Source organism: Adiantum capillus-veneris, chromosome 1, assembly GCF_014529385.1.
Source record: "Adiantum capillus-veneris isolate H3 chromosome 1, ASM1452938v2, whole genome shotgun sequence".
NCBI classification, from domain to species: domain Eukaryota; kingdom Viridiplantae; phylum Streptophyta; class Polypodiopsida; order Polypodiales; family Pteridaceae; genus Adiantum; species Adiantum capillus-veneris.
In genome coordinates, this window is record NC_140931.1 from 113,066,579 (window position 1) to 113,088,676 (window position 22,098).

Below are 22,098 nucleotides of genomic sequence, written 5' to 3' on the forward strand. Positions count from 1 at the left end.
GCTAAGACGGTAGTTCAATATTTTGACTACCTACAAATTGCAGTGAGTTTTGGTAGGACCACAATCATGTAGCACAATGTGTTGAAAAGGAAGCCACTATCTACATGCACATAGTGGGTGAGTGCGACATGGCCTCTCCACTTTACTTTGTCTCTTCATGCACTCGACATAGCTTCATCATCAACCTTGATTGGATGTCTATAGTCTGAGAGAGAGAGAGAGAGAGAGAGAGAGAGAGAGAGGCTTTGATGGTATGCAGCCCAAACATCTATCTTGATGGTACACTAGGTCAGAAAGTGGCAGCAACAAAGTAATTGTATTGTTGTCAGGAGCCCATGACGCATAGCTGGAAGTCCCTTGATGACAACAAAGGAGACCGGATAGGTGAGAGATGAAAAGTGGACCAACACGAGTGATTGGCCATCCAGGCCTTGGGCACCGTTAGTGAGGTGCACATGAGGTGCATGCCTCATCTCAGCTTTTAGGGGCAAGTGGATCTCTCCTTACTGCCCAAAATTCTCATAATATGCATTATGGTTCAGGCAGTCCAACGTCTCCTGCAAGATCTACCCCAACCAGTGATCCAACTTCTCATAGCACTATTCATGGTCATGCGACAAGTAGTCCTCCTACAAGTAGTGGACCACAAACAATTCTATTGTGGAGTCTATCTTTGTGTACTTCGATGAAAAGATATTTATACGTTGATACTCTTTTGCTGCCGTAGGCAACCACTCCGCTGAAGCCGGAGGGAGCCTCAGTTGTCATAATTTATTTGAGGAACTCATTGCTCATCTTTATCTCCCTATGAGTAACAATGGTGTGTCCTTTTAGAAGAATCACGCTCTAACGCACTATGGACATAAAAAACTAAATCCTAAAACTATTATCAAGGCAAGTTTTGGTCCAAAACCGTTTTCACATAATTGATGTAAGCTTTGATGAAATATTATGATTGAAAAGAAATTTATATTTGGAACAAAGACTAGGCTTTTTTTTTTTGCGCTCGTTCAAAGATCTCATCATTCTTTCTAGCCTTTTGTTGTGTACGTCTCTATGTATTCCATGTGCATTTCCACAAAAATGCTCTTTCTATATATAATTTGAACTCAAAATGTGTACAGAGCCATCTTTTATAAAACATTTTGAATCATATAAGATCCTTTTTTTGAGGCACATAGCATTTTATTGGAACATACCCAAAAGCTTTATTTGTACATTGCTAGTGTTTGACAAGTCTTTGAGATAATTGTAAGGCACACACAATCTGCCTCATTGCTATGTCATGTAGACAAAGCTATTATTGGAAAAATGATTTTGACTACTTGGCTTGCCCTCTTTGGCTATCTTTTGAATCTAGCATGCATTAACCATCTTGCCCTTCCAACCTTTAGGAAGCTATAACTTTGTTGCTTTCATAAATTGGTATTGCCTAGCATATTTGATGCTCTTCATGGTTAATAGATGTATGCTTTGTTGCACCTCATTGCCCCTTGTGTAGCTCTTGTAGAAGTATTGAGGTCAGTAGCTTACGATTGCTTAGCTTTCTTAATTAAGTGTCTTGTTTAGACACCAGATTTACGTGAAAGTTAAAAAGAACAACTGAAATCTCACGAGTATATGATGAAAACAAGATTTAGGGTGCATGAGGATCTCAAAATAGATGAAGACAAAAGGCTGTTCCAAAAGGTTTCAACACTTGCAAAGCTCTTTCACGTTTGGGTATTGTAGCCAAATATCAGTATGCCAGGTTTGCAATAAGAACTTGCACACGCACTTTTGCAATGAATATATCCAACTTAGTCTAGCACGGCAGAGGTTTGCAAGGTCATAGGAATAAAGCCAAAAGTAGTGAGGATGCATTGCATATTGCAAAGTAGAGAGGAATGGATATTGTTAAATATGAAAATAGTTGTGTCAGAAATCTTGAATCAAGGGTATGGTATGTGGCAAGGTCGAGAACAAAATTACGATTGTTGCTTAAAGCAACATATTAGGATAGCATCATTGTAATGATGTTGCTTTAGAGCATTTGTGTGTAGCTAAAAACTAGTCTTCACATTCCTTGATTATGGAAAAGTGGAATTCAATGCTCTTAAATCCAACCAACCATGATTGACTCACTATTTTTTCTAGTAAATTTCCCCGAATGTCAAGTTCATACCATATAATCTGGGGATTGTTGAAAGGATTCAACATTTGATATGCAATATCAATCGGACCTCAAAAACAAACAAATTCAACTTGAGGCATCCAAGAAGGATTTTAGGGAGTACTGAGTACTGTGCGAGACAAGAATAAGCTTTCAATGCTTGTTTAAGTAGATGGAGATATGCAAGCTTACCACGAAGGCTTACTCTGGCAATACACTCTCTAACTAGTACTGTGATGCAAATATGAAAACTTCAATCAAAATTTTAAAAACTTGTTTCGCGCTCTCTGTACGTTTCAATAAGAACTGAAAATGCTTACTTCTTAAAACTCTTTTGAGCCAGAACTTTTAAAAACAAAGTGACTTACTTTTTCAACTGGTAGATTGCTCTCTCCCCTTCCTGGTCGAAATGTGCGATTTCTTGAAATAAAGTACCATCAGCAACTTCTGCAGCAGAGTAGGCACGCTTTGTGTGCATGTTGCATACAGCCATTCCATTAACAATGACTTCCATGGGGCATTCTGCATCTGTAAGTTACATATGTTGTCATTAGCAACAATTGGTTTTCTCATCTGCACTCATTCCTCACTGATGCTCAAGAAGTTAGAACACACCCTGCTCTTCTGGTATTTGGATTTCTGCAACATCAGTGGGCCAATCAAAGTGATAAGGAGGATCCATTTTCTTCCTTTTGTCTTTACTGTGCTTTGCATTTGAATCTCTCTCTTTATAAACCTCACTAACATGAGAGTGCTCGGATAGTGGCAACATCCATAGTGAAGCACCAAATGAGTTGCACATCCTGCGGGCTGTGCCCTGAGAAAAATGTAGTGTCAAATATATTGTCAAGAGCTCGCACATGCAGCAAGCCATTACAATTTTATTAATCTAATTTTGTATAACCTCTGCCATTGGAAGACCAAAAGTGAGCCCCGACAATGTGGCCTTCAAGGCTTCAGCTGATCCAAGAAGAGGAGCACCTGTGCAAGGAAACAGAGGCGCATCAACACAACTTACTATCTCAATGGAAGGCATGGTCACAAATTGCACTCAAGCTTATGCCAGACCTACAGCAACGTAGGCGTATATATGATCATTGATCCATGCTTGATATCTCCTTGGAGCCACCTCAAATCTAAGCCACTCTAGAAAATAGCGAAAGACACTGTTTCCCATGGAATGTGCGAAGACCAAGGCTGGGACCCCGTGCAGCTTGAGGGCTGTTTCGAATGCAATCCTGTAGCACAAAATCATAGGGTAAGTAAACCTAGAAACATGCCACATGATGTTAAGATCCCAATTCTGCTGCTTTGACAGACTAAATAAGCAACCTATTTAGGAATTCCTTAACTGCTTTGATCAGCAAACTACAGTATCAGGCCTCTTAATTTCTTGTCAACAAGCCTGATAATTAATCTATGCATAGAACCCATTTGGTTTCTTTCAAAGTTTTGATGCCTACAAAATGTGTTTGCAATCCCTTCACCAAGAGAAAACTATTACAGTGACTTTGGTATATTAAGAGTTTAGGCGAAGGTATTGAAAGCTTGCAAAGAACTTTAGAGCTTGAGAACATACTTGAGTCTGTAAAAATACATATCTCTCTTCTCTAACAACGAACCGGGCAGTCTCCAATCGTAAGGCATTGGTGTAACCACATTGGCATCGATTCCAAACTCTACTAGCCAATGAACCCATTCTCTCCAAACAGTCGACAACGCTCCTATATAACAATCACAGAGGATGGTTAAGGACTGATCTGTTAAAAACCAACCACAATACTACAAAGATTTCCTCTAGCAGAACCTGTGATGTACCCAGGGTCAATCTCAGTAATTGCTGATAGGCCTGTGTCAGGCCGGGAACTGCATTCAGGGTGGTCGGTCTGATTATAAGGATCCAATAAAATGCACTTTAGCCAGCAGTTTGTCACCGAGATAACCTGAGCCCCAGTACTAGCAATGAGATTATGAAATTACAGTTGTATCAAAATTGCACTAAAATAATGAGGACAACCACGACAATGTTGCATATAGATGAACCAATGTAGCAACATAGAAAGACAACTCAAGATTGGGACACAAGCTGGGTGGTACTAGAATATATCACCCTTTGACACACCAATCAGTGCTTCCCATGGGAGGAGCTTGAACAAAATTGATTGATAAGTATCATTGCAAATAAATAAATGAGGCACAACTTGACTCGGAAATGGGTCAAACAGTCCCATCTTCATGATCAATATGTACCAGCAAAAATACAATGACGAAATGAGATGCACACAGCACGACCTAACAATGAATCCATACTTGAACATTTTCATGATGAGAGCATTGCAAACTAGTTAATATCACCAAGTGGCACATTCCATTCCTACATCATCAATACACAAAGTAACTAATCAAACACCTGCATTCGTTAAAAAGGCTTTCTTGATCTAAAAAATAACTGTGGGCACTCCTATTAACTTTTAATCGGAAGCTTGGAATACTCACAACTCGCAGTTGCTTCCGAAATTGATGCATCTCAGAAGTAGGTTGTAAACTAGTTGGCCCACACAAGGCAGGTGTAACCAAGTAAACCGCAACCATTATCGACAAACAACACAAAAAACTTGAGACAGCTAGACACTTGCACAATCAAGTGGCAAGACTACTGCTTGGACAAGAAGCACTGGTCCAATATGGCCTCCCTTGCGGGATTTCTTTATCGCTTAATATGGGTATGGTGCGCCCATACAACACCCACCCTCTCAGGTACGACGCTTGTGTGCACTAAAACAAGACTAGCATGCCCTCGAGCTCTCGAACGCTTTGGAAGATATGAATTACAAATGGGCCCTTGGCTATTCTATCATAGCTTCTGGATACAAAAAGAGAAGCCCAAAAAACTCTGGTCTTCAAAAACTTGGATCCAAAAAGCATGGACTCTCTCTCACAAAAGCCAGATGTTTTTTACTTTCTCTCTTTTTGGTCCTGCTTTTCTCATGGCGCCTCCCTCCTTTTCGGAGCGTGAGGCTCTCTTTCTTTCTCTCTCATGATTTTGTGTCCCTCTTTGGATGTTTTCCTTCAGCTGCTGCTTTTTGTTTAGGCTCTCTCTCTCTCTCTCTCTCTCTCTCTCTCTCTCTCTAACCCCAAGTCATTTGTGAAGGTACACCCAAGCGTTTGAGGCACTGTTAGAGAGTCTCACACATACTTGTATCAAATGCTTTGTAGGAGTCCACAAAACAACAACATAGTCTCTTCTTTTGCGCTTTTGCCCCATCAATGAGGCAACATAGAACGAAGACGTGATCTATAGTAGACAAGGATCGTTTAAAACCAACTTGGTGTAACAAGCTTGGACACCCAAGCGAGAAGTCAATATCAACACACAAACATAAACTGCAATTACTGAACTTGAAGAGAGAAGAAGAAGAAAAAGAAGAAGAAGAAGAGAGTCTTAATGTCATAGGAAACTATCCCAAGAGACCTTAAAGATCTAGCCGACAAGGAGAGTTGAACTCAAGAAGCGGCGGAGTTCCACTCCCAAAAGCATGGGCCCCAAAGACTAGCACCCCTTTCGGGCTTTCAAGGTTTCTTTCCCAAAGATTGGCATCCCTTTCGGTGTTTCTTTCTTCTTGATGATCACTAATTTATGGCCACAGGTCTCCTCTCTCTGTGGTGCTCCCAAGCTTATGTCACGTACACATGGCTCTTTGTGCCATGTCGACATGCTTCATCGACTTCCAAAGCCAATTCTGTACCTATCTCTAGATAGGTGTCACGTGCACATCTAACCCTATGTGTACGTGGACAAGCTACTTCATGACAAGTGTTCAATCCAGTTCAGTTAGCTTAGGAAGTGTTCTGGCACTTTTGTGAGTCTGTTCGCAGACCGTGCATGTCCAAGCACTTAGAGTAGATGCATATCCTTTGGTTGCACACAACATGATCATCAAATTACCATTAAAACCCATCAGGAGCATTTTTACAGTGCACAGACCTATTTTCCCTATATTAGACATTTTTCACTTATTATTAATGAGTGACTTTTGTTGGGAAACTGGGTAGGGCAATTTGGCTAAGCAGATATATAAGAAAACCTAGCGCTAGTACTTTTTGGCAGAAGAGGCAGCAGGAACCGGGCGTCCGACAGTGCACTTCTTAGCAAGACCCCCCCCCCCCCCCCCCCCCCCCCAGCAGGCAACCTAGCGGTTTGAGCCAACAAGGACCAGCGTTTTTCAGCATTGCAGATCAGCCCAGCGTTTGCATTTGCAGATCAACCTGGCGATAGCAAGACACAGCAGAATCCATAGCGTTTTTGCATCAGACATCAGACCAGCCCTAGCGTTTTTGGGACAGCAGAGCACCTAGCGTTCTGCAGATTCCCGACGACAGAAGTACCCTTTACATCAGCGTTTTGCATTTTCAGCATATAGACACCGCAGAACAGCCCCCAAACCTCGCAGATCTCACCTTCCCGCAGCACATCCTCGCGGCACGGTCAGATCAGCCAGCGTTTGTAGGTTCAGCTCGCTATTCGCAGATTTCAGCATCTGCATTTTCAGCGCATCGTCATCGCGTCGTCGTCATCGCCGTCGTTACCGACATAGAGTCAGAATTCAGCAGATACAAGATTTGCAGATTTCAGCCCCTAGCGTTTTTAGTCGTCTCGTCGTCGTCGACATCGTCGGCAAGACCATTGCATTCAGACCATTGTAGAGATTTGTGCCATCAATAGCAAAGACTTCTCTCGCAATCGAGAGAGGGGCTCTTGGAGGAGGGTTTGACAACTTTTCTAGTGTTGTATTCTTCTCTCTCTATCTCTCAGTCTTAGCACCTTCATTCACAGTGTTTACCACTTGTTTGTAATCTTTTGCACTCTCTCTCTAAAGGGACGGAAGGCTCTCCCTTTCGTAAGTAAAAGGAACCCTTGAGCACAGTTCGGAGCACTCATCTTGAGCAAAGTTCAACATTCACTTCCGCTGCACCTACACTAGGAGCAGCCACATCCGTTGCAAAGACTAGGATTCATCTAGAGCTTCCATCATACAACAATCTAGTTGAAGCCCCAAGAGGAGCCTCTATCTTTGAGGAGTTATTTGGTGGTTTCATGAGACATCATACAGAGCACTTGCCATAGTTCACGGGCATTCCAAAGGACATATCCATCTTCATCTCACATTTGGTGTTGTTCTCACCAATCACCGCATAGGGGCAGCAGAGGCTGGCTGTAACCTTTGTGGGAATCAGTGTTTGCATAGCCAACCATTTGCTCTATGAGCATCCATCTGGTTTGCAGTTTGGTTTACACCATCCGAGTTGGGGCACCAAAGGCTGGCCGTTAACCAACAAGGGAATCATTGATCCAGGAGGCAATCTAGTGTTTGCGGGTAGATTTATTATCACCATCCATATCTTTTGGACATTTCCAGATCACACAGGGGAGCCTCTCTCAAAAGTAGTCGTGGAGGACATCATCTAGAAGGCCATTCATTCGAGATCGTCTTATGGCTTGCACGGAGTTCGGTACGAGTACCTAAACTTAAGCAGAAGGAGATGTCACGTGCACATGGCTTTGTGTGCCACATAGACATGCTTCATTGAATTCTAGAGCCAATTTTGTACCTATCTCTCTTGGGTTAAAGGCCTAATGCCGCCCTCTTTGTACATTTAACAATGTATAAAGTCATATTTTCAGCTTTGGCCATGTTCACATTTGAACATGGCCTAAGGTCATTTTTAAGACCTTTTAAAAGGTCCAAAGTTAATAAAGGGAACAAGTGAGGCCTCAAGAACCTCACTAGCGAATTTCCCCAAATCGTACGAGCCTCGATTTCCATCGCCACCTCTCTCTCCCTCTTTCGCCTATGCTTAGTGTGCACAAACCTGCACTCTTTCACCTTCTCTTCCACCTGGTGAAGCCCACCTGCTTCAACAATCTCTAGATAGATGTGCCTAGAATCCTATGAGGATTAGTACTTGCAATTTGTGAGCCTGCTCATAGGACCTACATGTTCGGACGAGTCCATTAGATTAGGTTTTCACGTTTTGAAACCTTCTTGCATAAATGGATTGTACAAGCGTTTTGACTGATGGTGTTACACTACGGTGGGCATCTCGCATAACGTGCATGTAGTTTTAGGTTAGAGGAATCCAACGAGCCATTCCCCGCATCAATCGGATTCCCAGGTGCGCAGATGTGCGATGGTTTCACCCAAAAACTTTGACTGGACAAGTTAATTGATAAATCATTTCAAATGATTATTTTTATAACTTTGTCTTCCAAACTTGCCCTACGTAAGCCTTGAAAAGTTTATAACTAGTATCCTACCCTATCTATCAAGTATCATTTCAAATGATTTATTTTTATAACTTTGTCTTCCAAACTTGCACTACCTAAGCCTTAAAAAGTTTATAACCAATATCCTACCCTACAAAGGGAGCAAGGGAGCCCGTGTTTTGGTTCAGAGTAGCCATAGCCAGATCTAGCCCCAACGTTTTTGCATGCTCTCAACGTTTTTGCTCCCAAATCGCAGATCAGCCCAATGTTTCCTGTCAGTAACTGGTGACGTGGCATGGCCTGGACATGGGGCAGCAGAGCACCCCCACACACCCCCCAGAAAAGCAAGCCTGCCAAATATGTCGACAGGCTAGCACGGACTTTCGTGAATTGCGGCGGATTTTGCGGCGCAAAACGCGAAAGCTGCTGACGTGGCAATTGCGTACAGGAAGCTGCTTTTACGCTGCTGAATTCTACGCAAGGCATTTTGAGAAGCTTTTGGACTCAATTGCTTTATTTTTGAAAAGCTTGAGAGCTTTTGGTTTATTGCTTTTGGGGCTCTGCTTATGGGCATCCCTTGTAAACTTATAAATAAGTGGGCAGGGCCCTCACAACTCAGAGCCTCTGAGAGTGAGAACCCTCCCACTCTCTTGTACTTTGAACATAGATTAATACAAAAAGAAATACCAAAAGGGGCCAATCTTTGGGGCCAACATCTCTAGGCACGGAACTCCGCCGGGCCGTGTCAAATCAATTGTGAATTGTGAATTGTTTTGAAGTGAATCTCTGCTGTGTCGTGGTAGAATCTTGACTTGGAGTGTCCAAGTTTGTTTCAGTGGTATCAGAACACGGCCGATTTCTCTTCTACTGGGAAATCCGATCCTTTTCTCATGGCACTTATGGATTCCAACAACGAACAATCGACTTCCTCTGCATCTGGGGATGCGGGAAGAGATCACGAAGAAGATTCTCACGAAGAGTACGGCCTACCACAGCCTACTCAGGTGGAGATTGAAGAGATGGAACGTTGGCAATTGGTTGACGATGCAAGAAAGAAGATGATCAACCTTGCAAAGGATCCGAAATTTGCTATATTTTTGACTCAGACATCCTTCGACGAAGTGTACTCCTAGTGGCGGAAGGCCACAAAACCACCCCTCAAAACGGAACTCAAGAAACCTCCTACTCCGAGGATGTTTACAGAGCAAGAATTGGAAGAGGTGGTTGATACACGAATTACCCAGCTTTTTGACGCAAATAACAAAGCCAAAAAACACGACAAAAAGCAGAAGAAAGGAACTGACTTTATTTGGGTCGTCAATCTACTTTTGCCTTGGCAAGAAAGCAAAAGAAGCATACGCGATTTGAAGGAGTATCCAGTTCTTCTTCTTCTGACAGTTCTTCTAGCTCTTCTGACTCAAGCGAAGAAGACAGGAAAGGGAAAAAGCGAAGCAAAAGGCAAAGCTTCGCAAAGGGCAAGAAAAAGGCAAAGAAGCCTAAGTTTCGACCAGTTTCTGACAATTTTACAGAGGACTCGTCTTCAGATAGTTCGGACTCCGACAATCACAGATTTTATGCAAAGAAGAAGCACTTCTACAAAGCCAACCAGTATGTCTCTCTCGAGGATAAAAGCAAGAAAGTTCGAGAATTTTAAGAAGGTGGACAGTCAATTAAATTTGACAGTTTTACTGGATTTCGAGATGCTTCGAGGGCTTTGGCCTTCATACAGCAGTTTGATATAGCTTTCTCTGGAGGGCATTACTCAGAGCACTCCCAGATTCGGAGGGCTACCTCTTACTTCAAGGGAAATGCTCGAACATGGTGGTCCACCCTTCTATTGAACAAGAAAGCGCCAGTTAAATGGCTGAAATATAAAAGGCTTTTTATTTCTTCTTGGTTGACTCGGGAGTACGAACGAGATATACGAACTACTTGGAATCATCTCGGATGACCAAGAAAGATACTTTGGACGCATATTGCCAGAGATTTTGGAGCTCTTTTCTGCCCGCTTTTTCATTTAAGAAGATCTCGTTTAAAGAATAGATTGAGCGGTTTAGCTGCGGACTTCTTACAGAGATCCGAGATCACTGCTTAGAACAAAAGTATGATTCTATCCAAGAACTGATGAGACATGCGAAACCGGGTTTTGCCATACATTCAGGCGGTCTGACTTACCCCACATATGAGATCATGACGTAGAGAACCGAACAGACTTCTAAAAATGAAAGTAGAAAGAAGAAGAGCCCCCAAGAACAAAAAGATAAGGATGCACGACCCCGGCTCACTCTTCGGGAGAGAGCCAACTACATCAAAGAGGGGAAGTGTTTTGGATGTGGGGAACAAGGGCACATCTCCGCGAAGTGCCCTAAAAAGGCACAAGATGAAGAAAGGCCAGAGTGTCACGTGACACATCCAACCCTATGTGTCCGTGGACAAGGTACAACATGACAAGGGTTCAGTCAGTCCAATCAGTCTAGATTTATAAGTGATCTGGCACTTTTGTGAGTCAGTTAGCAGACCGTGCATGTCTAGACACTTAGTGTAGATGCATATCCTCTGGTTGCACACAGCATGATCATAAGCATTCCCATCAGAATCCTTTAGGGGAATTTTCCAATGCATTTAGCCTATTTTCCCTATTTTTTACATTTTTCACTTATTATTTTTAAGTGACTTTTGTTGGAAAGTAGGTAGGGCAAATTGAGTAAGTTTGTATATAAGAAAACCTAGGCTAGCACTAATTGGCAGAAGAGGCACCACGAGCACTCGCATAACAGGCAACTTCTCAGCAGAACCCCAAGCCCTAGCGTTTTTCGACCAGTGATTTGCACTTGCAGATTCCGCCGACAACAAAACATCAGATCAGCCTAGTGTTTTGCATTTGCAAAACAACCGGCGACAGATTTGCAGATTTTCAGCCCTAGCGTTTTTGCATCTGTAGCATAACCAGCATTTTGCAGATTCACCGCGACGGAACATCAAGAACCACCAGCGTTTTCAGTTTTCAGCCTTTAGACACCGCAGATCAAGCCCCGAACCTCGCAGATCTCACCTTCCCGTAGCAGTTCCTCACTGTACGGTCAGTTTCCGCAAGGTTTACAGTTTCAGCCTGGAAAACACAGATTTCAGCATCTGCGTTTTCAGCGCGTTGTCGTCGCATCGTCGCCATCGACATCGTCAGCGACATAGAGTCAGAATCCAACAGATAAGGATTTGCAGATTTCAGCCCTTAGCAGTTTCAGATTTCAGCCCGTCTCGTCGTCATCCTCATCGTCGTCGACATCGTCGGCAAGTCCAAGCATTGTAGAGATTTGTGCAATCAATAGTAGACCACTCTCGCCGACGACAAGGGGCCTTCGGAGGAGGGTTTTAAAACGTCTCTGGTGTTGTATTCTCTTCTCTCTCTATCTCTCAGTCTCATACACTTGCACGCACAATGTCCATTCACTTTGTTTGTGATCATTGCACTCTCTCATTAAGAACGGAAGGCCAACTACATCAAAGAGGGGAAGTGTTTTGGATGCGGGGAACAAGGGCACATCTCCGCAAAGTGCCCTAAAACGGCACAGAAAGAACAAGATGAAGAAAGGCCAGAGAGTTCCAAAGCAGCTGAGGAACGTGGACAAAAAGGCAAGATGAAAGCAGGACTGGTTCCAAATTGCATGGGTATTGACCCAAGCACGATTGATGAAAGTACAAAACTTTGCCGAGCTTGGGGCAAAGTGAAAGATCAAGAAGCCTTGATTTTCTTTGATGGAGGAGTCAAGGCCAACTTCATTTCACATGATCGGATGGGACCACAAGCAGAGGCAGTTATAGCGGCACCCGACAGGGACGTGGCCATTACACCTGTCATTGGCAAACTTCGGTTGCATTGTCATGGGTATTTGGGGCACGAGGACTTATACATAATTCCCTTGGAAGGTTGTGATGTTCTCCTGGGAGTCCCTTGGTACCATAAGAACAACGTCATGGTCAATTATCGGGCGAAGAAAGAGACATTGACTACTGAAAAGGGCCGAACCATTGTACTTGATGTGAAACTTAAGGGCGAGTTTCTTCCTATCGTATCGGCTTCGACCGTTTCAGAATTAATGAATCCAGTCTGTTAGTTTACTCGATCTTTTTGAAAGAGTTGAATGATGAACATAGGACAAATATATCTGACCTTGATAAAGAACGCCAAGATTTTCTCCACACTCATGCCGATGGCTTTTCTAAGGGCTTGCCAGGCAAGTTGCCACCAGCTCGTCCTGAGGATCATACCATTGATCTGATATCTGCAAGCACACCACCGAACCGGCCACCTTACCGTGTGAGCCGAGCCTAGAATGAAGAGATTATGAACCAAGTGAAAGACCTCTTGGAAAAGGGTCTTATCCAGCCGAGTACTTTACCTTACTCCTCTCTGGTGTTGTTGGTTTTGAAGAAAGACGGATCTTGGAGAATGTGCATTGACTATAGAGCTCTCAACAAAATCACCATCAAGAACAGACTTCCGATTCGTAGGATCGATGATATTCTTAACCGACTACAAGGACCTCTTGTTTCAGCAAGATCGATTTGAAGAGCGGATATCATTAGATCCGAATCGCGCCAGGAGATGCCTACAAGACAGCTTTTCGAATGACCTTCGGTTTATTCGAGTTTTGGTGATGCCTTTTGGCCTTATCAATGCTCTAGCAACCTTTAACCGAATGATAGGATTTTCAGAGAGTACAGATCTTTTGTGGGCACTTTCTTTGATGACATTATTGTCTTCTCTAAGGATGAGGTAGAACATAGAGAACATCTGCTACAAGTCTTTCAAGCATTGTGGGATCACAAGTTGGTGATCAATGCAAAGAAGAGTGAATTTTTCCTACCAAAGATACACTTTTTAGGACACATCGTCTCAGCAACAGGAGTGCAAATGGACCCGGCCAAGATTGAGACTATTTGTGATTGACCCGATTTGAAGAATGTCCATGAAGTTAGAAGTTTCTTGGGCTTATGTTCTTACTACCGGCGGTTCATTAGAAAGTTTGCAGAGGTTGCTTCCCCTTTGCATATCTTGACACAGAAAGGAGTCCCTTTCTCGTGGGGACCCACAGAGGTGATTGCTTTTCAGACATTGAAAGAGAAATTGACTAGAGGACTAGTTTTGATTTTGCCGGATTTGCAGAAGTCATTCGAAGTATAATGTGATGCTTGTGGTCGTAGTCTGGGTGCGGTCTTAATGCAAGAAGGCCATGTCATTGCCTATGAGAGCCGATTGTTTTCAAGGCCGGAATCGACATCACAAATATATGAGAAAGAGCTTTTGGCGGTTATACATGCTCTTACTTAGTGGCGACAATACCTACTCAGAGCCGATTTTACAGTCTTCACAGATCACCAGAGTTTATGCTACTTCTTGTCACAGAAGCAGCTATCGGAAAAGCAGATGCGGTGCGTGAACATCTTGTCATAGTTTCACTTCCAGATTGTCTATGCACAACGACAGAAGAATTTGGTGGCATATGCTTTGTCCCGGAAGTCGTTGGATCTAGCTATTTCCGCGATACACCATAGAAGCTTCGAGGATATGGTCAATCACTATGCCACAAATATAGATTTTGCAAATATTTTCAGTCGAATACAGAATGGGAAGGTAGTAGCGGGATATTCCATTCGGGATGGCTACTTGATGAAGAAAACAATGTTGTGCGTTACATAGCCGTTGAGGGAAAAGATTTTAACCAAATGCCACTGTCCACCTTTTACGGGTCACCGCGGCATTGCTACCACCTTGAAAGGTGTGGAGAGATACTTCTTTTGGCTTAGACTCAAGAAGGACGTGGACGATTTTGTACGTAATTGCTTGGTATGCCAGAAGGTCAAGTTTGACAGGCACAAAGCACAGGGATTGTTAGAGCCTTTACCCATACCCACCCGCCCTTGGCAAAGTATTGCAATGGATTTCATTTTTGATCTCCCGAAGACTCAGAGTGGGCACGATGGTATCTGGACTGTTATTGACAGATTTAGCAAGCAAGCTCATTTCATTCAAGTGAAGAAAACACTTAAGCTGGACCACTTAGCAAGACTATTCATTGCCCAAATATTCAAATTACATGGCATGCCTGAGAAAATTGTCTTTGACAGAGATTCCCTATTCACGAGTTTGTTTTGGAATGCTATTTGGGAGAACATTGGCACATGGTTGTAGTTCTCGTCATCTTTCCACCCGCAGACAGATGGCAATCTGAGATTGCAAATTTAATCGTACTCGATTTATTGAAGTTTACATTTCGAATTAGAAGACTCAATAGGAAAAGTATTTGCCCTTGATGGAATTTGCCTACAATAACACGATACAATCTTCGACGGGGAAGGCACCATTTGAGATTATTGAAGGTGCTCCGAAGGTTCCACCCTTCTTAAGCACGAAATATAAGATTTTTGAAGCCGACCAGTACACGAGGACTTGGACACAGCTTTTGCCAAGGTCCGAGAGGCTTTAGAGAAATCTCAGGAAAGACACAAAAAGGCAGCAGATCGACATCGTCGCAATTTGAAATTAAAGGAGAACGATTGGGTGCTCTTACATTTTGAGAAGGCACGCCTGAGAAAGAAAAAGAGAAATGAGCGGCTTTTTCCAAAGCTTAGAGATACTATGGACCTTTCCATATAAAAGAAATGATAAATGATGTCTCCTTTAGACTGAAGTTGCCCGATACTTGAAGGATTCACAATGCTTTTCATGTGAGTCTCCTAAAGCCTTTTAAAGGCGATGTGCCCCATGAAAGGGAGCCAAATGAGCAACCCGAAGTGGAGAAAAACGAGGAGATACTCGTTCCAGAACAGATACTGGCACATAAAGATAGAAAGATAAAAGGTAAAGTGATAAGGCGGTTCTTGGTTAAATTCAAGAACTATCCCGCATTGGATGCAAAGTGGATGGAGGAGGAGGAGGACCTCGCAGATACTCCTCAGATTGTAAAGCTTTACCTTGAAGCATTCCGTTTAGCATAGTCTACTGCGATAGAACCCCAATTTCAGCATGGGCAAATCTAGTGCAGTGGGTATGCACAAGAGGGGAGTCACTCCACTCCTTTGTCGACAGATTGCCCTGATACCTTGATTTGAAATAGAGTCACTGATGTCCCTTTGGGTTTCATGGATACTGCTGAGATGACAGTATTCTGCTATATGACTTTATGAACTGGAATTCCTGATAATGAAAATGATACTGTTTAATTTGTACTTTGTAAGGATTCTAGTCGCTAATCCTTAATTAAGTACTTAAACTCATGATTAAGACTTAGGAAACTGAAACTGAACTTAGAACAAGACTTAGAAGACTCTTTGTTTGATTGCTTGAAAGTGTGATACAAGGGTTCCTTTTATAGGAATTGAATAGTCATCAGTGAAGAGGCATGTCTCTTTGTGAAGAGACATGACTTTAGGCGAAAAGACACATCCTTTCGGCGAAGAGCTGCAACCATTGGGTGAAGAGTCGCATCCGTACGGTGAAGGGGTGTGACCAGTCGTCGAAGGAGTGTGGCTTTTGGCGAAGAGGTATGTCTTTTGGGCGAAGGGGTGTGACCATTCGAGAACAGGAGTCCTCCTGGGTTAGTCACACTTCGCATCTGCATCTGTAATGAATCAAGAAGAGTGTAACAAGTCACAATCGTGACATTCCCTCCCATTTACATTAAAACCCCGTGTTCAGATGAAAGTCTTCTGCTTTTCAAAGAATTCTTGAAGGAGGTTTGGGTACTGCTGCATATCTTCATCCGACTGCCAAGTTGAGTCTGACTCATCAAGATCCATCCACTTCACAAGAAATTCTGTTGTGATCTTTCGTCTTGTTTCTTTTTGTCTCACATCAAGAATCTTTTCTGGAACAAGAATTATGTGTTCATCTTCAATTTTCTGGCACATAAGAAGATAAGTTTGGAATTGGCGAATCTCCTTGTATGTATTGTTTGAGCCAAGAAATGTGGAAAGTTGGATGAAGTTTTCCCCATGAGAGTGGAAGTTCCAACTTGTAACTGACAACTGAGTACTTCTTGATTATTTTGAAAGGTTCATAGAAGCGAGGGCGCAACTGTGGAAAGACCGATTTCACAGTTTTGTAGCGATGAGGTGCTACATATAATAAAACCAAATCTCCCTCTTGGAAATCTGCATGTCGTCGATGCTTATTGGCTTGTTTCTGGTACTTTTGTTGGACATGAACCAACTTGTCACGTACTTGAATAAGTACATCTTTCATTTCTTGAACCAACTGATCTGCTAGAGCTACTTTGTGTTGAAGAACAAAGTTTGTCGGTATAAGAGGAGTATGCCCATAAGCTGCTTGGAATAGACTCATGCCAGTTACTGAATGGATAGAGTTATTGTATGCGAACTCTACAAGTGGCAAATATTCTTCCCATGATCCCAATCGAATTTGTATGTAATGTCGAAGCATTTCTTCCAAAATTTGATTCACTCTTTCTGTCTGCCCATTAGTTTGAGGATGGTATGCTGAGATGAATAACAAATTTGTACCAAGGGATTAAAGGGATGTCCAAAAATGCCCTGTGAATTTTGGATCTCTGTCTAAAACAATAGACTTTGGTAATCCATGTAATCTGAAAATGTGTTGCACAAACAATTGTGCAACGTCTGGTGCCGAGGCAGCTTTCTTGCAAGGAATAAAGTGTGCCATCTTTGAAAACCGATCCACCACTACGAGACTCTGTGCATTGCCTTTTTGAGAACGAGGCAATGTAGTGATAAAATCCATGCTGACACTTTCCCATCTTTCTTGAGGTACGGGCAAAGGATGAAGTAACCCTTGAGGAAGTTGTCGAGAAGCCTTCATTGTTTGACAGGAATGACAAGCTTTGACAAACTTGATAACATCTTGCTGCATTTGTGGCCAAAAAATATGTTGCAGATAACAATCTGTATGTCTTGTTGATGCCTAGATGAGCAGCAAAAGGGACTTCATGATGTTCTTGGATCAAAATTTTCCGCAATGGAGTATTGTGTGGAACACAAATGCGATCAATGTAATACAGCAAGTCATTGACAATGGTGTAAGTTGCAAACATATTCATCTCTGCAGGAGTCGGAGTAGAGGATTTAAGAGCTTGAAATGCATCCCCAAAATCTCAATCTGTCAAATACTCATGCTTGAAACAAGCAGGTATTTCCATCTGCACACCGGAAATGGCAAAGTTGATGACTCGAGGAAGGCGGCTTAAGGCATCTGCAACTGCATTTGCAAGGCCTAGCACATAATGAATAATCATATGAAAATTTACCAAGAACTCAACCCATCGTCCTTGACGAGGATTCATCACAGGTTGAGTAAAATTGTATGTCAATGACTGATGATCTGTCTGCACCACGGAATCTGCGCCAAGAAGATAGTGTTTCCAAGTGCGGTAAGCATGAACAATGGCTAAAAATTCCTTGTCATAAACTGGGTATCTCATTTGTATGGCTGAAAATTTGCGGCTGTCAAAAGCAATGACACGCTCATTCTGCATAAGAACACCTCCATAAGCACGATCTGACGCATCCGCCATGACCTGAAAAGGTTGAGTAGGATCTGCAATAGCCAAAACTGGAGTTGTCGTCAAGGCATGTTTAAGGGCTTTGAACGACTGTTCTGCTTCTTCAATCCATTGAAGTTTATCCTGCTTGGTAAGCTCAGTCAAAGGAGCTGCAATGTCGGAGAATTTGTGGACCTTGGTATGATAGAAATTTGCAAGTCCCAAAAAGGAGCGCACATCTGAGATGGTGAACGGTAAAGGCCAATCCACTATGACCTGTATTTTCTTGGGATCGACTACAACGCCACTGGCAGAAATAATGTGACCAAGGTATTCCACCTGATTCTTGAAGAAATCACTTTTCTTCTTATTGATGTATAGCACATTGGTTCGCAAAACTTGGAAGACAAGCTTCAAATGTTCCTTGTGATCAACCATCGTTCGACTGAAAACTAAAATGTCATCCAAATACACGATCACGAACTTGTCCAAGTATGGTCCGAATATTTCGTTCATCGGCGTCATGGAAGAGGCCGGGGCATTGGTTAACCCGAATGGTAATACCAGAAATTCATAGTGACCATACTTTGTGCGAAAAGCTGTCTTGTACTCATCACCAATGCGAATGCGAATTTGGTGATACCCTGATTTTAGATCAATTTTGGAGTAGATCTTTGCTCCCAGTAACTGATCAAATAACTCGTCAATGCGAGGCAAGGGAAACTTGTTTTTGATCGTCAACTTATTCAAAGCACAATAGTCGATGCAGAGACGCATAGACCCATCTTTCTTTTTGACCAACAGAACAGGAGCTCCAAATGGACTTTTGCTTGGGCGAATATGACCTTTATCCAACAAATCTTCTAGCTGCCGCTGTATCTCTTGAGACTCTGAGTATGAAACTCGATAAGGGGCTCGAATTGGTGGAGGTTGGCCAGGAATCAAATCAATGGGATGATCCACGGGACGCCGAGGAGGCAAAGTTGTTGGTAGCTCGTCGGGAAACAAGTCCAAATGTGGTTGAAAGAAGGGTTGTTGCAAATAGGCAATGTTTGAGGAGGATTTAACTTCTGCTTCTTCTGCACCGGGTTTAACATCTCTTAACATGATTAAGGCAGTAGCACAATCACGTTTTCGAACCAGCCGTTTGACTTGTAAAGCAGAAACCAATATAATGGGTTTGGCACTGAAAAGACCACGAAGCTCTATTTCCTGTTCTTTGCGAAAGAGCCGAATTGAGTGATCTCTGAAACTGATTATTGGATCATACTGAAATAGCCAAGACTGGCCAAGGATCAAGTCGTAATGTGACAAAGGCATAACGGAAAAACCAAGCTGATCCTGGTAATCCTGTATCTGAAAATCTAGCTTTTCAATCTTTGTTGCACTGGAGGAAGGAACCATCAGCAAGTTCTACTTGGTAAGCTGCCTCACTAGGTTGAGTTTGAAGGCGCAATTTAGTAATCAAAGATGTGCTGACGAAATTAGTAGAACACCCACTATCCACAAGAACATTGATTGGCTGCTTGCCAACAAAGCCAAGGAGGCTGAGAACCTGATTCGAAAGATCCACTGGAGCAATGACGTGATTCCGAGCATTCATCATTAAGGCACTTACAACCTTGGAAACTCGAACACAACGTGCTGCCTGTTTGCCTTTGTTTGGGACAGGAGGTTGGCTGTGGATAGGTTTTGAAATTGTGGTCTCCATGTGAGAATTCTGGCGAGGACTTGAAGGATTTGGCTTCTTGGGGCATTCATACCACCTGTGATCTCCATGACAAATTGTACATAATCCTGTACGGTTGGAGTTGGAGGTTGAAGGAGCTTATGAAGAGGATTGATGTCCAGAGGACGTATTCGGCCGAAAATCACGACGACCATTCCTTCTATGATTGGGACGATTGTTTCGTCGATTCTGATTATTTGCCGAAGAGGAGGCTTTGGAAGTGGCTGCTTTTCCAGAAGATTGGGGTCGAAAAGAAGTTTGTCCAGCAGAGTATTGTCTCGAAGAGTGAGCTCTTGAGAAAGAACGCTGATTCTGACCACCTTGTCCTTGGTAATTACGTTGTGAAGAGCTTGCAGAATTGGAAACTCGATCAACAGGAAGGAAACTTCTGAGTGGGCGCCGATTGTCACCAAGACGCTCAACATAAGCGATTGCAGCATCCAGTGTGGCAGGGTTAAATTTATGGACATCATCTTGCAGCGAAGGCTCAAGTTCGTCAACAAAACTGTGGAGTTTGTCGGAAGGACTGAGAGTCTCTATCTCAAGAGTTAATTTCTGAAACTCTAAGATGTACGTGGCCAAGGAACCAATTTGGCTCACGCGGCGGAGAGAAGACCGGGCGTGGAAATCGGCATTTGTAGGCTCAAAAGCCTTGCAAAGAACACGCCGGAATTTGTCCCAAGTAGCGGTGATTTTTCCATCTTTGATGCGGCGACGCCACCAAAGAAATGCAGTATCCTTTAGTAGAGAGCTAGCCAAAGCAACTTTCTTGCTTTCAATGAGATCAGTATTTGAAAAGTAAACCTCCATTTTGAAAAGCCAATGGTCCAGCACGCGCTTATCGCGGCGACCATTGTATGGCTCGGGCAACTTTGCATCTATTTTCTTTTTTTGTGTTGTGTTTATTATCTTAAAAAGATATTTCAATTCAGGATTGTCTACCTCTGGTTCCAGAGCGTCGACTTGCTCAGGAACTGACTCTGCTACCGAAGAAACTGAATGGGTAGCTGGCTGCGTCCTTGAAGAAGAAAAGGCCTGCAGGACATCCAAACGTGCGGTCATCGATGCAAGACCGGTGGAGAGGGCCTCCTGGAGGACGGATATCTGTTCTCTGAGGATGGCTATCGGATCGTCTGGTGTAGCACTGCCTGTCTCTGACATTTTGACGGCTCAGAGGGAATATCTCGGAGAAGCTGGAGAGGTGTGGTTGCCGTAAAAGGGTGAAGCTGCTGCTGATGCTGCGTCCCACTCCTCTAAGAAATCTGGTCCAAGATCCGAATCCTCGATATCTTCCACCTCGTTGATAGGAGGTGTGTCGTCTGGCGTCAAAGGCGTGTAGTCCGGAAGCTGTAACTCGCTGCGAACCCGAACTAAAGGCTGCTGGGAAATGATGTCGTTTACTGAATCCACACAACACTCCGTCAGAGAATAGGCCAAGTGGGGGTACCGGCTCAATATGTCCTCGTAGTGCGGCAAATGAAGAGGCTCGCACGTAACTATGATATGCCACACCACCCAGCCCTGTGAGCGCGAGGCATGCCGATGAGTGACATAAACCAGGTAATTTTGTGGCAACACTGATGGCTGTAATGCAGGTCCAGGAGCAGGCTCGGGTGCCGGAATGAAGTCGGGAACCTGTCTTTCCTCTGGAACTGGAACTGGAGATGGGGAATCCGAAATGAGAATTACTTCCGGTTCGAATGCGGGTTCCGGTTCGGGTACGGGTTCTGGTTCGGGGGTATCTAGTATAATTATCACTTCGGGAGCCGGAGGAGGATTTTCTGGCAATATTTCTTCGGGCACCTCGTCTATGTACGAGAGAAAATTGACGGGAACGTCGAGGGCATCGTCTTCCATGACTCTAAACAAGCCCGCGTGTGCACCTGGCGATGGCCAGAATGGGTAGCGCTGAGAATTAGCAGAAGAGAGGGCGATGGATTTCCTTCACGGTGGCGCTGGTTTGTCATTGCACTGGCTGCCGTTGGCCTCTTGTTTTTTTGTTTAATTATTCCCCAAAGGGGTGCCCAAGGGTGCCCACTTAAAATTAGGTTGGACGGCCGGCCAAAAACCCTTTTAAGTAAAAGGGTGGCCTTTTTTTAGAATTCAGCGCTGGCCTTTTAATTTAATCCCAAACGCTGCGCAGCTGCCTATTAAATCGAACGCTGCTACCTCCTGGAAAAACAACCAGCGCTGCCAACGTGGGCTGTAGTGTGTGAGTTGCCGGGTGAAGGGGCTGCCTAGATGCACTGGCTCGCGTCACTTGCGCAAGAAGGAAGGAGTGCAACTCATCCTGTCCTCGCGAAGAGTCTGGAATTGCAACCGGTACGCCGCAACACCTACTCTGTCTGCCTTCTTTTGCTTATCTTTATGTATGTGTTTGAGAAAAGATTACCTCATGCTGACATGGGTCCTGGCCATCTTTCTTCTGCTTCCATAC

General features: G+C 43.5%; 1 protein-coding gene across 5 annotated transcripts in view; it reads right to left on the minus strand.

The window, feature by feature from the left end:
* The window catches only part of LOC147465372 (phospholipid--sterol O-acyltransferase-like), a 250,281-nt gene that overhangs the window by 200,775 nt on the left and 27,408 nt on the right, over nucleotides 1-22,098 (minus strand). For all 5 annotated transcript variants that reach the window (XR_015189141.1, XR_015189143.1, XR_015189144.1 and 2 more), the window contains exons 2-7: nucleotides 3,960-4,095; nucleotides 3,732-3,876; nucleotides 3,221-3,390; nucleotides 3,057-3,133; nucleotides 2,768-2,969; nucleotides 2,521-2,680 (exon numbers count right to left, since the gene is read on the minus strand). Coding sequence is in view for 1 of the 5 variants with exons in the window: in XM_086519722.1 (XP_086375848.1) it covers nucleotides 2,521-2,680; nucleotides 2,768-2,969; nucleotides 3,057-3,133; nucleotides 3,221-3,390; nucleotides 3,732-3,876; nucleotides 3,960-4,095 (890 nt within the window). In the remaining 4 variants the exon portion in view is untranslated. The remainder of the gene's footprint in view (nucleotides 1-2,520; nucleotides 2,681-2,767; nucleotides 2,970-3,056; nucleotides 3,134-3,220; nucleotides 3,391-3,731; nucleotides 3,877-3,959; nucleotides 4,096-22,098) is intronic.